We start from the raw sequence: 15,042 nt of genomic DNA, 5'->3' as shown, positions 1-15,042 counted from the left end.
TGCAGTCAATACGGGGACCTTCCTTCAGTTTCAGGAGGTAGTCATCAAGGCCCTAATGTTTGGCACTTAGGAAGGTGAGGGTCCAAGTACTTCTCAAACTGATAGTGCCCGTAGTGTCCCAGGTCAACATTTCCCAGGACAGGTTCCCCAAACAGCGAGGACAGGACGATCACAAAAACGGTGCTGAGTATGCTCCAAAAGGGGAATCCGAATTGACACAATTTACCATTGTGAAACCTGCCCTGAGAAACCCGGCCTTTGCATTAAGGATTGCTTCAAAGTGTACTACACATCCACAAATTAATAAAATTAGTTTATACCCTGTTGACACAACACACTTTTATAATCTGATGTACCCCGCACATCTTACACATAACATCACATTATTAATTCATACACCAGTAAAACCAAAAGCATTATAATTACTATAAAACTATGCCTCTAGATACATTTCTTCAGGGGTGCGCTTTTCAAAATGGGGTCACTTGTGGGGGATTTCCACTGTTTAGTCACATCTGCAAATGCAAAATTATGCCCGCAGACCATTCTATCAAAGTCTGCAATCCAAAACTCCTTCCATTCCGAGCTATGCCGTGCACCCAAACAGTGGTTTTCCCCAATATATGGGGTATTGGCGTACTCAGGAGAAAATGGTCAACTAGAGTTGTTGAGCAATTTCTCCTGTTATCCTTGTGAAAATAAAAAAAATCTGGGCTAAAAGATCATTTTTTTGGAAAAAATGTGTTGTTTTTTTTTCACGACTCAACATTATAATTTTCTGTGAGGCACTTGGAGGTTCACGGTGCTAACCACATATATAAATAAATTCCTTTGCTGGTCTAGTTTCCAAAAGGTGGTCACTTGTGAGAGATTTCCACTGTTTATTAACATCATGTGCTCTGCAAACGCAAAATGTCGCCCACAAAGCATTCCATCAAAGTCTGCTATACAAAACGTCACTCTTTCCATTCCGAGCTCTGCCATGCACCCAAACAGTGGTTTTCCCCAACATATGGGGTATCGGCGTACTCAGGACTAATTGCTCAATAACGTTAGAGGACCATTTTCTAATTTTACCCTTGTGAAAATAAAAAATCATTGCTAAAAGATCATTTTTTGTGACTAAAAAGGTAAATGTTCATTTTTTCCTTCCAAGTTGCTTCAGCTCCTGTGAAGCACCTGAAGGGTTAATAAACTTCTTGAATGTGGTTTTGAGTACCTTGAGGGGTGCAGTTTTTAGAATGGTGTCACTTTTGGGTATTTTCTACCATATAGACCCCTCAAAGTGACTTCAAACGTGATGAGGTCCTTAAAAAAATGGTTTTGTAAAATTTGTTGAAAAAGTGAGAAATCGCTGGTCAACTTTTAACCCTTATAACTTCCTAACCAAAAAAAAAAAAATTTGGGTTCCAAAATTGAGCTGATGTAAAGTAGACATGTGGGGAATGTTATTCATTAACTATTTTGTGCGATATGACTCTCTGATTTAAGGGCATAAAAAAATTAAATCTGAAAATTGCATAATTTTACAAATTTTCGCCAAATTTCTGTTTTGTTTTGTTTTTTTTACAAATAAACACAAGTCATATCGAATAACTTTTACTGCTATCATAAAGTACAATATGTCATGAGAAAACAATCTCAGAATCAGTGGCATCCATTGAAGCATTCCAGAGTTATTACCTCATAAAGTGACAGTGGTCAGAATTGTAAAAATTACCCTGGTTAAATATTACTTGGCCGCTTATTTACGTAGGATTCCCTCGTGGGCTTCATTATGGGCTTATAATAAATGGACAGAAATAAAAAAAACTATGGCTGGCACTAATCCATCTGAATTCATTATTGTGGACAAATAAGTCCACTAAAATTCCAATATCTTTGTTGGGCCCTATGCAGTTTATGAGGGAGGTTTGACTTTCACGTATGAAGAGGTTTAGTATGGCCTCCCCTAATTCACCAATGATTTCCTTCATAGATCAGCCACTAATACCAAATAGTATAGAATATGTAATGGTACACCCATGAATATCTGCGGGATTATTCAGATTTGCGGGTCTAGTAGTTGGGGACATGTTGGAGCCTCTTCCGTTTGATGATATCAAGTCCAAATTTGCCACTTCTAATAAAGAGTTTTCCGGTATCTGCAGATTAGGCATTTTACTTCTTGCCTCTATGGTATACCGAAGGTGTCTTTGCCGCCTGATTTTGAGAGGATCTGCAAAAGGGGTCCGTCAACCAAAGGAGTAATTTCGGAAATATATAGGATTCTCAATTATCCCCAGGGAGGCCAACAACTAAAACATCCCTATATGAGCAGATGGGAGTCCATCCTAGGGAGGTGGTTGCCACCACAGTGTAGGCAGACTATCTGGTAAAAAGCGTCCAAGTTGTCCATTTGCACTCTTTACAAGGAAAATCAGTATAGAATATTGATGTTTTGGTACCATACCCCTGATCTCCTCCACAGATTGAACTCTCAGCTTTCAAGCTTGTGCTGGCACCATGGCTCCAAGGTGGGCACTCAATACCATATCTTTTGGTCTTGTTCTGGGATCATGGGATTTTGGGAATAGGTGAGAGTCTTAATTAGGCCGGGATCACTCATGCGAGAAAGACGTCCGTGCTAAGTGCTAAGACCGAAAACCGATCCCGCCAAATTCAGGTGACAGGTTCCCTTTAATAAAAATTTGAATCTCTGCTTTTTCTCCAATTTCTTTTTATGAAAACAATTGAAACACATAAAAGCTTACATCATATATTGGATGGAAATGGAATTGTTTATGCATCCATTTATTACTTCTGTTACCTTTTCCTTCTGGCTTTCACCTTCAATGAGCTGTTTTCTGCAGCCCGTTGTACAACCATTTTGTTCATCTGTTTTGGAATATGCTTCAGCACATGCTATAACAGAAGAAAGGTAAATATAGAAATATGCTGGTAAATTGCTCTTGTGCATACAATCCAATATATTTTTAATACTATTGTATGAAATTTGAATAGCTTGTAGTAATTATACTGCTTTACTGGCCCTTACTAACAATTATGCAAACAACAAACTGTTTGTTATGCTCCAACTACTTTAACCCCTTAGCGACCAGGGGTATTTTTTAATTTTCATTTTTTGCTCCCCTTCTTCCCAGAGCCATAACTTTTTTTTTTTGGGTCAATATGGCCATGTGAGGGTTTGTTTTTTGTGGGACGAGTTGTACTTTTGAACGACATCATTGGTTTTAGCATGTCGTGTAATAGAAAATGGGAAAAAAAAATTCCAAGTGCAATGAAATTGCAAACAAAGTGCAATCCCACACTTGTTTTTTGTTTGGCTTTTTTTGCTAGGTTCACTAAATGCTAACACTGACCCGCCATTATGATTCTCCAGGTCATTACAAGTTCATAGACACCAAACATGTCTAGGTTATTTTTTATCTAAGTGGTGAAAAAAAAATGCAAAATTTGCACACCAAAAAAAAGTTGCCATTTTCTGATACCCATAGCGCCTCCATTTTTCGGGATCTGGGGCTGGCATCTCGATTTTTTTTTTCTCAATACGCCATTTACCGATTGGATTAATTATTTTTATATATTGATTTCGGGCTATTCTGAACGCGGCAATACCAAATATGTGTATATTTGATTTTTTTGTATTGTTTTATTTTGAATTGGGCGAAAGGAGGTTGATTTGAACTTTTTTATTTTGTATATTTTTAAAAACTTTTTTTTTACTTTTTACTTGCTTCAATAGTCTCCATGGGAGACTTGAAGCTGCACTCGTCCGATCGGCTCTGCTACATAGAGCAGGGCTGCAGTCCTGTGCAAAGATGCTCACTTGCTATGAGCGCCGACCACCAGGCGGCACTCATAGCGATCCAGCAGTGACAACCACAGGGGTCTCCTGTTGACCCCGGGTCACCATGCCAACCCATCAGCGACCCGTGGACAAGTAACACGGGCGCCGATAGGAGGAGATAAAGACCCGCTTCCTGCATGTCATCGTTAAATGACGCTGTCAGTGATTCCACCCGCGGCTGTTGTTTCGGGCACATGTCAGCTGATCAGATCAGCTGTCAGGTGCCGGAAAAGGTGCGGGCTCATCGCCAGAGCCCGCACCAAACAGGGGAGACGTCCAATGACAGACTGTTAAGGGGTTAAATGTGATTTAGCAGTGCCCTTCTCACTAGTAAACTAACCACAGGACCACTTAGGAATGTGATACACATTGTGATAAGGAGCAAGTCTAATTATAACAGAGATTTTATAGATATGCAGATTTAGTTCCAAATGCTTAGTGGTTGGTCCCCGGTTATAACCAGTGTCAAGGCTTTCTTCTATAAGCCCTGCCCCTTGCCTTCCCCTTTGTCTTGATTAATGGCTTCAGCGTTTACCAATATATCACTTTCTGTACTCTCCTTCAAGACAAAGCAGGTGAGAAGAGGCACTTGTTAGGGTTTATGGAAAAGAGCTTGAAGACCCCTTCATTTTGCCAATTGGCATAAGGAGTCAGCACCAATGGCGTTATGACAGCCTAATGATAGGTCATTATAACAATGTTATAGAAACATAACTCCTTACATTCACTGCCAAATATAAACACTTGTGTTTCATTGGGTCTCATTTTCTGACAGTAACTCAACACCATTATTTGACAAATGTAGATATATCCTTCTGTTTGTTCCACAGTTACCTGACTCGCATTCAGCTGTAGTGGTATTGATATCAGCAGTGACATCCACAAAGTGGCAAATGGAAAAGAGTCTGCACCCTCTGTAGCAGGCACCAAGGACATCATCCTGTAGGGAAAGAAAAGCAGGGTGGATTCAGATCTCTTCACTTTGCATGTGTTGTTATGTGTCTGGTATAATACAACATTATAATGAGATCACATATACCTCAAGGCGAAGTTCACACAGGGCGTTTTTGCTGTGTTTTATTTATGCACATTTTCAGCTGCGTTTTACAGTACCAGCAAAGCCTATGCAGTTTCAGAAATCTCATGCACACACATTGGTTTTTTTTTGTCATCAGTATTTTGTGCTTTGCACACCAAAAACACAGATATCAGGTTTTCTGCGTTTTTTCTGCCAAAACCTGATTCTATAGAATATGACATTTATTTTCCAACACTAAACATTATCAGCATACACAGGAGACAAATCTAGCATGCCAAAACCCAAGCAAAAACCAAGGAAAACATGCTTGCTCTCTGCAACTTCTTTCTTGCCAACAGATCAGGTTTTGCTGCAGAAAAAAAAACACTGAAAAAAACACCCTGTGTGAACTTAACTAAAAGAAGTTGTCCGACCCTGAAATCCAACATTTTTTAACCCAATCTGTGCTGTATTGCAATTCACAATAATCCTATACATTTTGCTTTGGTTTCTACCTTTCGTTCCTCCTGAATCTCACTTCATTGCCTACACCAAGCTTGTTTACATGCCGCTCTTCCTAACCGGGCAGCGTACTGGGCTAAGCTCACAGCCAGAGCTAGCCCCGCCCCAGTGTCCAGCCCCACCCACTGCACACTCATTGGCTGTCAGTATCTGCCCAGCACTGACCTCGGTCAGTTATTCCAACATTGGCGCTGACAGAGCAGACGTCCCTGACCTCTCATCTGTGGACAGCAGCACCGATACCTACCTCACCGGACATCCACAGTGGTGATAGAGACGTCATATGTCTCCACATCACCCCTGACATAGGAACACTGTGGAGTGAAAAATCTATATTCATGTGACAATCACACCCCTTTCAGGTGAGCAACTCCATAACTCCCTTCTCATCTGTATCCATCACTATGTCCCTATGTGCGTTTACTCCCCTCTTTTTCTCTGGATGTATTTTTTCACATGTACTAACTTCTGATTTACTGTATATTGCTATTTTTTAAATATGTAAATTGCACTTTATTGATTGATCATCCTGTGATGTCACTCTAAAGGAACACACCTACAGTGGGGAAAATAAGTATTTGACACACTGCCAATTTTGCAAGTTTTCCCACCTACAAAGAATGGAGAGGTCTGTCATGTATATAGTAGGCACACTTCACCTATGATTTTTTTACATAATTAATTTGCATCTTATTGCATTAAATAAGTATTTGATACAATAGAAAAACAACTTAAATATTTTGTACAGAAAATTTTGTTTGCAATTACGGAGGTCAGACATGCCCTGTAGTTCTTGCAGAGAATTTGGCCAACTCCTCCATACATGAAATCCCAAGAAACAATGAAAACCCTATATTAAGGGTCACCAATCTAACCCAAGAAGAGGTGCGAAACCGGCTAAATAAGATTAAAATAGATAAATCTCCGGGTCCAGATGGCATACACCCACGAGTACTAAGAGAACTAAGTAATGTAATAGATAAACCATTATTTCTTATTTTTAGGGACTCTATAGCGACAGGGTCTGTTCCGCAGGATTGGCGCATAGCAAATGTGGTGCCAATATTCAAAAAGGGCTCTAAAAGTGAACCTGGAAATTATAGGCCAGTAAGTCTAACCTCTATTGTTGGTAAAATATTTGAAGGGTTTCTGAGGGATGTTATTCTGGATTATCTCAATGAGAATAACTGTTTAACTCCATATCAGCATGGGTTTATGAGAAATCGCTCCTGTCAAACCAATCTAATCAGTTTTTATGAAGAGGTAAGCTATAGGCTGGACCACGGTGAGTCATTGGACGTGGTATATCTCGATTTTTCCAAAGCGTTTGATACCGTGCCGCACAAGAGGTTGGTACACAAAATGAGAATACTTGGTCTGGGGGAAAATGTGTGTAAATGGGTTAGTAACTGGCTTAGTGATAGAAAGCAGAGGGTGGTTATAAATGGTATAGTCTCTAACTGGGTCGCTGTGACCAGTGGGGTACCGCAGGGGTCGGTATTGGGACCTGTTCTCTTCAACATATTCATTAATGATCTGGTAGAAGGTTTACACAGTAAAATATCGATATTTGCAGATGATACAAAACTATGTAAAGCAGTTAATACAAGAGAAGATAGTATTCTGCCACAGATGGATCTGGATAAGTTGGAAACTTGGGCTGAAAGGTGGCAGATGAGGTTTAACAATGATAAATGTAAGGTTATACACATGGGAAGAAGGAATCAATGTCACCATTACACACTGAATGGGAAACCACTGGGTAAATCTGACAGTGAGAAGGACTTGGGGATCCTAGTTAATGATAAACTTACCTGGAGCAGCCAGTGCCAGGCAGCAGCTGCCAAGGCAAACAGGATCATGGGGTGCATTAAAAGAGGTCTGGATACACATGATGAGAGCATTATACTGCCTCTGTACAAATCCCTAGTTAGACCGCACATGGAGTACTGTGTCCAGTTTTGGGCACCGGTGCTCAGGAAGGATATAATGGAACTAGAGAGAGTACAAAGGAGGGCAACAAAATTAATAAAGGGGATGGGAGAACTACAATACCCAGATAGATTAGCGAAATTAGGATTATTTAGTCTAGAAAAAAGACGACTGAGGGGCGATCTAATAACCATGTATAAGTATATAAGGGGACAATACAAATATCTCGCTGAGGATCTGTTTATACCAAGGAAGGTGACGGACACAAGGGGGCATTCTTTGCGTCTGGAGGAGAGAAGGTTTTTCCACCAACATAGAAGAGGATTCTTTACTGTTAGGGCAGTGAGAATCTGGAATTGCTTGCCTGAGGAGGTGGTGATGGCGAACTCAGTCGGGGGGTTCAAGAGAGGCCTGGATGTCTTCCTGGAGCAGAACAATATTGTATCATACAATTAGGTTCTGTAGAAGGACGTAGATCTGGGGATTTATTATGATGGAATATAGGCTGAACTGGATGGACAAATGTCTTTTTTCGGCCTTACTAACTATGTTACTATGTTACTATGTTACTATGATCTTCTCCAGATCTTTCAGGTTTCGGGGCTGTCGCTGGGCAACATTGTGTTTCAGCTCCCTCCAAAGATTTTCTATTGGGTTCAGGTCTTGAGACTGGCTAGGCCACTCCAGGACATTGAAATGCTTCTTACTGAGTCACTCCTTAGTTGCCCTAACTGTGCTTTTTGGGTCACTGTCATGCTGGAAGACCCAGAAACAACCCCTCTTCATTGCTCTTAATGAGGGAAGGAGGTTGTTGGCCAAATTCTCGCAATACATGACCGCATCCATACTCTCTTCAGTACAGTGCAGTCGTCCTGTACCCTTTGCAGAAAAGCACCCCCAAAGTATGATGTTCCCCCCACCATGTTTCACGGCTGGGATGGTGTTCTTGAAGTTGTACTAAACCTTCTTCCTCCAAACATACTGAGTGGAGTTGATACCAAAAAATTCTATTTTTGTCTCATCTGAGCACATGACCTTCTTCCTTGCCTCCTCTGGATCATCCAGATGGTCATTGGGGAACCTCAAACAGGCCCGGGCATGTGCTGGCATGAGAAAAAAAACCACAAAAATTTAGCTTATTTTGAGTTGGTACACATGCAGAGGTTAAAAGCATGTTCATATTGGCCACAAAACATTAAAACCTACAAGAGGGGGGGCGTGGCCTGGATCTCAAACAGAGAGGACGCAGCTCGCTGTAGCTCCTGCTAACAGTCCGCAAAAGACCTCATTTATTGCCCCTACAGATGGGATAAAAGACTTTCCCAGCGTCCCTACACTGCTGGGGTCACACCGAGACGGTTGAGGGGCGTAAAGAAGAACCAGGTGGCCGTTCGGGAGCGGAGAGTGTCCGGGAGGATTTGGCGCCATTACCTGGTCAGCGCCATCTTGCTGTGTAGTCCCCTGGTCGTTCCTCGCCGGCGCCGTCGGCTCTCTCCGCGCCGGAACCAAGCAAGAGGATCCATCGGGAGAAATCCACACCGCAGCAACAGAGAGAGCCCCGTGCAGAGCAAGAAGCCCCGCCGGACCTTCTTCACTCCGGAACTGCCGGGATCCAGAGAGGACAGACGCGGCAGTAGGCGCCCCCTCCTCCACGGCACCCCGGCGCGGGAGTGAAGAACCTCCCTGCCTGCGCTGAGACCTGGCGCGGCGGAGCGACTGACCAGGGGGGACACCTGCGGTGAGGGGTAAAGATCCCAGAAGGCGATCTGAACCTTCTGACCGCCTGGTGATACCTAGCTGGCTGGGCGCTGAGCCGCGGCGCATGGGCGAGAGGGAGCGCCTACGCCTCCGGGGTCGCCGCCTGAGGCGACAAGAAGTCGAGGGGGACGCTGTGACCGCGGGAGCGATCCCCGGCAGGAGCTCCTGCCGCCGCGCGGGTCCCGCGATCGCTTGGAACGGAGTCCCTTCCTTCTGTGCTGCGGCCGACACGGAGAGTCGGCAAGCACCCGCTCCGGAGCCTTACGGGAGAGGTCGCTGGGTCCGGGCGCGCGGGGCCGCTGACGCCAGGGGGCCGCAGGCGGAGGCGGAGATCCCGGAGGTGGGCCGCTCTGCTGCGGAGCCCGGCGCGGCCTGCTGGCGCTCGGCCGCTGCGCCGAGACACAGACTTACAGCGACCGCTCCGGACCTCTAAGACTGGAGCACCGCTTCTGACCCTGCAGCGACGAGGACCTTAACCGGGGTCGCTGCTTCTTACCGCCGACGCTAAAGACCAGACCTAGACAGCCCCAGCGTTATTCCTACACAGGAGGGCGCAAGGTAAGCCCGACTATGGGAACTCCTACCAGGCACCAACGCTGCTCACACAGCCACTGTATTAGTGTTTTACCCCGTCGAGGGGGAGGGCTGGATCGGGATATAATCACACAGGTGGGATAAGAGACCTCTGAAGTACCCACTATTGTGTTTACTGCCTTGACTGTTTTCCCGCCACTGGGAGGTGGTTGCCATCTTGGGGACAGTTCCCCTCATGAAGAAGCACCCACGTGACTCAGCACATTTGAAACCTCTGGTGCGTCTATTTGTTGGTGTGCTCTTCCTCTCCTTTTTTGCTGTAGAAGTGGTGCAGTTTGCCTGTCATTGTATTTCATCAGACTTTATTTTATTAATATAGGAAAATAATCTATCAGCATTCTATCTAACAAAACCAAGGCATACAAATTTAGATCTCTGGCGACACCTAGTGCTGGATCCGATATTAACAGCAAAAGGTCCTTCCCCTTCTCGTCAGAAACACTGTACATGCTCCTCTCAACACTTAAAATATAAACTCACACACCTCGGAGGGGGCTTGCTGATGGGGGGCCACGGCTAATGTGGTGATGGCTGCACCCCCATGTTCCCCTAAACATTTATTTGGGATATAATTGATAGCAGCAGACATCTATGGGCAAAAACAAAAAGATCTCTGGAAATCCCACAAGCCTACATAAAGAACCTCTTCCGGAGGATATGAAACGGTTTCTAAATCAGCCGCCCCAAACAAGGAACACGAGATCAACAATGTCGCAAGCCTTACATAAAAACAACTCTTCTTCGGGAGAGTCACAGGCTCCACATGTTTCTCCCAAAAAATCAGCAGATATCAATAAGGGAGACAAAGACTTGCCTGAAGACATGAATATAGCTGATCTAAGCAAATATATTAAAGCTCTACCAACAAAAATGGACCTGGAAGGCTTTGCATGCAGGCTTGAGAACTCGTACAAAAAGGAGATACATAACCTACAGAAGGAGTTTACATCACGGATAGAGGATGTAGAAAAGACGCAGGAGGATATCTCACAGGAACTTCAGGCACATAGAGAAATTTTAATGGACCATACTATAAGACTGGAGGAAATGTCTTCTGGCCTCGAGGATCTGGAAAACCGTAACAGGCGTAACAATATTCGCATACGGGGCCTCCCAGAGTCCGTCAGTCCTCAGGACTTAGATCGCACAGTTCAGAAAATATTTCTTGACATTCTGGGTGATTGCGAGGACAGTACCATTGAATTTGATAGGATCCACAGATCTCTTGGTCCCAAACCCACCTCTGATTTACGCCCTAGAGATGTCATTTGTAGGGTGCATTACTTCAGAACCAAGGAGTCCATCATGATGGCCTCTAGGAAAAAGGGACCTCTCCAGTTTGAAGGCCAACCAATCTTACTCCTATCAGACTTATCCAGGCGTACCTTGTTTTTGCGCAAAGCCCTGAAACCCCTGTTAGCAGTTCTTAAGGAAAGAGACATCCCTTATAGATGGGGGTTCCCATTTCAACTAACAGCATTCAAAAATGGGAAAAGCGCATACTTCCGCCGAATTGGGGACCTGGCCAACTTCCTAGGAACATTTGAACTGCCGTTAATAGATCTCCCAGAATGGCCTTCAACCCCAACACTTCCGGACGCTCCTCCAAGGTGGCTCAAGGTCCCTCAGTCCAAGAAAAGGCTCTCCAATGAGGTCCCTTCTGATCCTCCATGAAGTCCTTTTTTCCCCTTTTTGTTTTCTACATTTTTCTTTTCACTTGTTTCAATAAGTTCCTGGTTATTATTGTGTTATGTCCAGATGCTCTGCTGCAGTTAAATAGGTCCTATGTCAGTATATTGTTATTAGGCTGATCCCCCTGGCCGGGTAGGCGGACATACTGGCGGCCTGCCATGGAGGTCTGGCTCAAGTTCTGAACCTTTAAACTTATGGTGTCGCGAATGTTATTAATGTTTTACAATTCTCTGTCAATAAGCGAGACACCTCGACCTTATTAGATATGCCATTAATATCACTATTATTCTGTTTTGCTTGGATATCATATGCCTGTAGACTCTTGATCGTAGGACCTATCAAGTTCACGGGGAGGTGGGGGGTCGGTGTTCTCCTCGGCTTCCTTTTTCCATTTGAGGTGCACGGTTCGGGGGCAGGAGGGGAGCTATCTCATCCCCTTCTTGTTGCCCCAGCCATACTGATGCGAGACCAGACTCGGTGCGTCAATCTCAACGCACCTTTTCCTATGTTCTTCACATATTTCTGCCTTTTTCCTACCCTGTCTTTCTTCCCTCTTTCCCATTGTTTTTCCCCTACCACACTTGGCTGTCCCGTGTCCTGGCGGGTGGGGCACACGATGTCACGAGAAGCTGTCAAAATTTTAGATTATGGATAAAATAAAACTCTGCTCCTTTAACGTAAAGGGGCTAAATATTCCAGAGAAAAGGAGGCGGGTCCTGTTCGATAGTCATAAACAACGGGTCTCTGTGTTATTGCTCCAGGAAACCCACTTCAAAACTGGAGTGGTGCCACATTGTGTCACGAAAAATTATCCCAAATGGTATCACAGCTCTAACCCGTATTCCAAATCAAAAGGTGTTTCAATAGCTTTCCACAAATCCTTCATGCCTGAAATCCTAGATTCTTTAATCGACAAAAATGGCAGATATATCTTCCTACTCATCTCATGGGCAACGTATAAACTTGTAATAGCCAATGTTTATTTTCCAAACCAAGGGCAACAGACTTTTGGAGCTGACTGCAAAAGGCGTCTTGGGGAGTTTGCTGGCTCCTCTCCTGTGATACTTGAAGGCGACTTTAACATCCCAATGAACCCTGCGGTGGATGTCTCTTCAGGTAAGTCCTCCTATTCTTCATCTTCTATCAACAAAATTAGATCCCAACTACGCAGCTTGAGACTAGTAGATGTCTGGAGAGTTCTGAATCCTACAGTCAGGGATTATAGCTTCTTCTCGAAAATCCATAACACATACAGCAGAATAGACTACTTCTTTGTTTCACATAGGTTACTGGACCTACGGATAGAGGCGGACGTGGGGTCGATACTGTGGTCGGACCATGCACCTATTTACTTACAGTGGGGCAAAAAAGTATTTAGTCAGTCAGCAATAGTGCAAGTTCCACCACTTAAAAAGATGAGAGGCGTCTGTAATTTACATCATAGGTAGACCTCAACTATGTGAGACAAACTGAGAAAAAGAAATCCAGAAAATCACATTGTCTGTTTTTTTATCATTTTATTTGCATATTATGGTGGAAAATAAGTATTTGGTCAGAAACAAAATATCATCTCAATACTTTGTAATATATCCTTTGTTGGCAATGACAGAGGTCAAACGTTTTCTGTAAGTCTTCATAAGGTTGCCACACACTGTTGTTGGTATGTTGGCCCATTCCTCCATGCAGATCTCCTCTAGAGCAGTGATGTTTTTGGCTTTTCGCTTGGCAACATGGACTTTCAACTCCCTCCAAAGGTTTTCTATAGGGTTGAGATCTGGAGACTGGCTAGGCCACTCCAGGACCTTGAAATGCTTCTTACGAAACCACTCCTTCGTTGCCCTGGCGGTGTGCTTTGGATCATTGTCATGTTGAAAGACCCAGCCACGTTTCATCTTCAATGCCCTTGTTGATGGAAGGAGGTTTGCACTCAAAATCTCACGATACATGGCCCCATTCATTCTTTCATGTACCCGGATCAGTCGTCCTGGCCCCTTTGCAGAGAAACAGCCCCAAAGCATGATGTTTCCACCACCATGCTTTACAGTAGGTATGGTGTTTGATGGATGCAACTCAGTATTCTTTTTCCTCCAAACACGACAAGTTGTGTTTCTACCAAACAGTTCCAGTTTGGTTTCATCAGACCATAGGACATTCTCCCAAAACTCCTCTGGATCATCCAAATGCTCTCTAGCAAACTTCAGACGGGCCTGGACATGTACTGGCTTAAGCAGTGGGACACGTCTGGCACTGCAGGATCTAAGTCCATGGTGGCGTAGTGTGTTACTTATGGTAGGCCTTGTTACATTGGTCCCAGCTCTCTGCAGTTCATTCACTAGGTCCCCCCGCGTGGTTCTGGGATTTTTGCTCACCGTTCTTGTGATCATTCTGACCCCACGGGGTGGGATTTTGCGTGGAGCCCCAGATCGAGGGAGATTATCAGTGGTCTTGTATGTGTTCCATTTTCTAATTATTGCTCCCACTGTTGATTTCTTCACTCCAAGCTGGTTGGCTATTGCAGATTCAGTCTTCCCAGCCTGGTGCAGGGCTACAATTTTGCTTCTGGTGTCCTTTGACAGCTCTTTGGTCTTCACCATAGTGGAGTTTGGAGTCAGACTGTTTGAGGGTGTGCACAGGTGTCTTTTTATACTGATAACAAGTTTAAACAGGTGCCATTACTAGAGGTAATGAGTGGAGGAAAGAGGAGACTCTTAAAGAAGAAATTACAGGTCTGTGAGAGCCAGAAATCTTGATTGTTTGTTTCTGACCAAAAACTTATTTTCCACCATAATATACAAATAAAATGATAAAAAAAACAGACAATGTGATTTTCTGGATTTTTTTTTCTCAGTTTGTCTCCCATAGTTGAGGTCTACCTATGATGTAAATTACAGACGCCTCTCATCTTTTTAAGTGGTGGAACTTGCACTATTGCTGACTGACTAAATACTTTTTTGCCTAACTGTATCACTTTCACTTCATTCCGCCTTGAGATCGGGATTCTCCTGGCGGTTGAATGAAAATCTGCTCCTGGATCCATTATGTAAATCCGAGATTGAACAAACAATCGCGAATTTCGTGGCCGACCATGGTGGGGACACCACGTCTCCCACTGTGAGATGGGAGGCTTTGAAATGTGTAGTGAGAGGTGTTCTCATTTCCCATGGTGCCCGGCTGAAAAAAGAGAGAACGGCGGAAGTAATTACCCTAACAGATCAAATCCATCAATTAGAAAATCAGCATAAACGAGATCTCGACGCCAGTACATTTGCTCGGCTTACTTCAGTTAGGCAGAAATTATTGACTATCATAGATCAAAAATCCAAGTGTCTTAGGGAGAGACTCAGAAGCCGCTTTTACCAACTCGGCAACAAAAGTGGTAAACTTTTAGCCAGAGCCCTTAACAAACACAACCCTAATACCTACATTCCCTTTATCAAAAACAAAGAAGGGAATAAAGTGTTCAATACTAAAGACATCCTTTCCAACTTTAGTAGATATTACGAATCTCTGTACAATATAGCAGGACACTATAAAGATGCGCCTCCACAATTTCTCCATAATAAAATTAAATCATACTTACAGGAACACAAATTGCCTATATTGCCTGAAGGCGAATTAGCCGATCTCGAAAGGGAATTCTCTACGGAAGAGGTATCCGAAACCATTAGCGCCCTAA

The 15,042-nt window shown here is 43.7% G+C and overlaps 1 protein-coding gene across 1 annotated transcript in view; it reads right to left on the bottom strand.

Annotated features, from left to right (window-relative positions):
• Nucleotides 1–15,042, bottom strand: part of TMEM59L (transmembrane protein 59 like) — a 162,902-nt gene that overhangs the window by 77,303 nt on the left and 70,557 nt on the right. The window contains exons 2-3 of the mRNA XM_069738989.1: nucleotides 4,685–4,790; nucleotides 2,810–2,904 (exon numbers count right to left, since the gene is read on the bottom strand). Of these exons, the coding sequence (XP_069595090.1) occupies nucleotides 2,810–2,904; nucleotides 4,685–4,790 (201 nt within the window). The remainder of the gene's footprint in view (nucleotides 1–2,809; nucleotides 2,905–4,684; nucleotides 4,791–15,042) is intronic.

The sequence above is a fragment of the Ranitomeya imitator genome, chromosome 1 (assembly GCF_032444005.1).
Source record: "Ranitomeya imitator isolate aRanImi1 chromosome 1, aRanImi1.pri, whole genome shotgun sequence".
Classification (NCBI taxonomy): Eukaryota; Metazoa; Chordata; class Amphibia; order Anura; family Dendrobatidae; genus Ranitomeya; species Ranitomeya imitator.
Note: the sequence above shows the minus strand (reverse complement) of the source record. Positions and strands in the feature narration are given on the sequence as shown.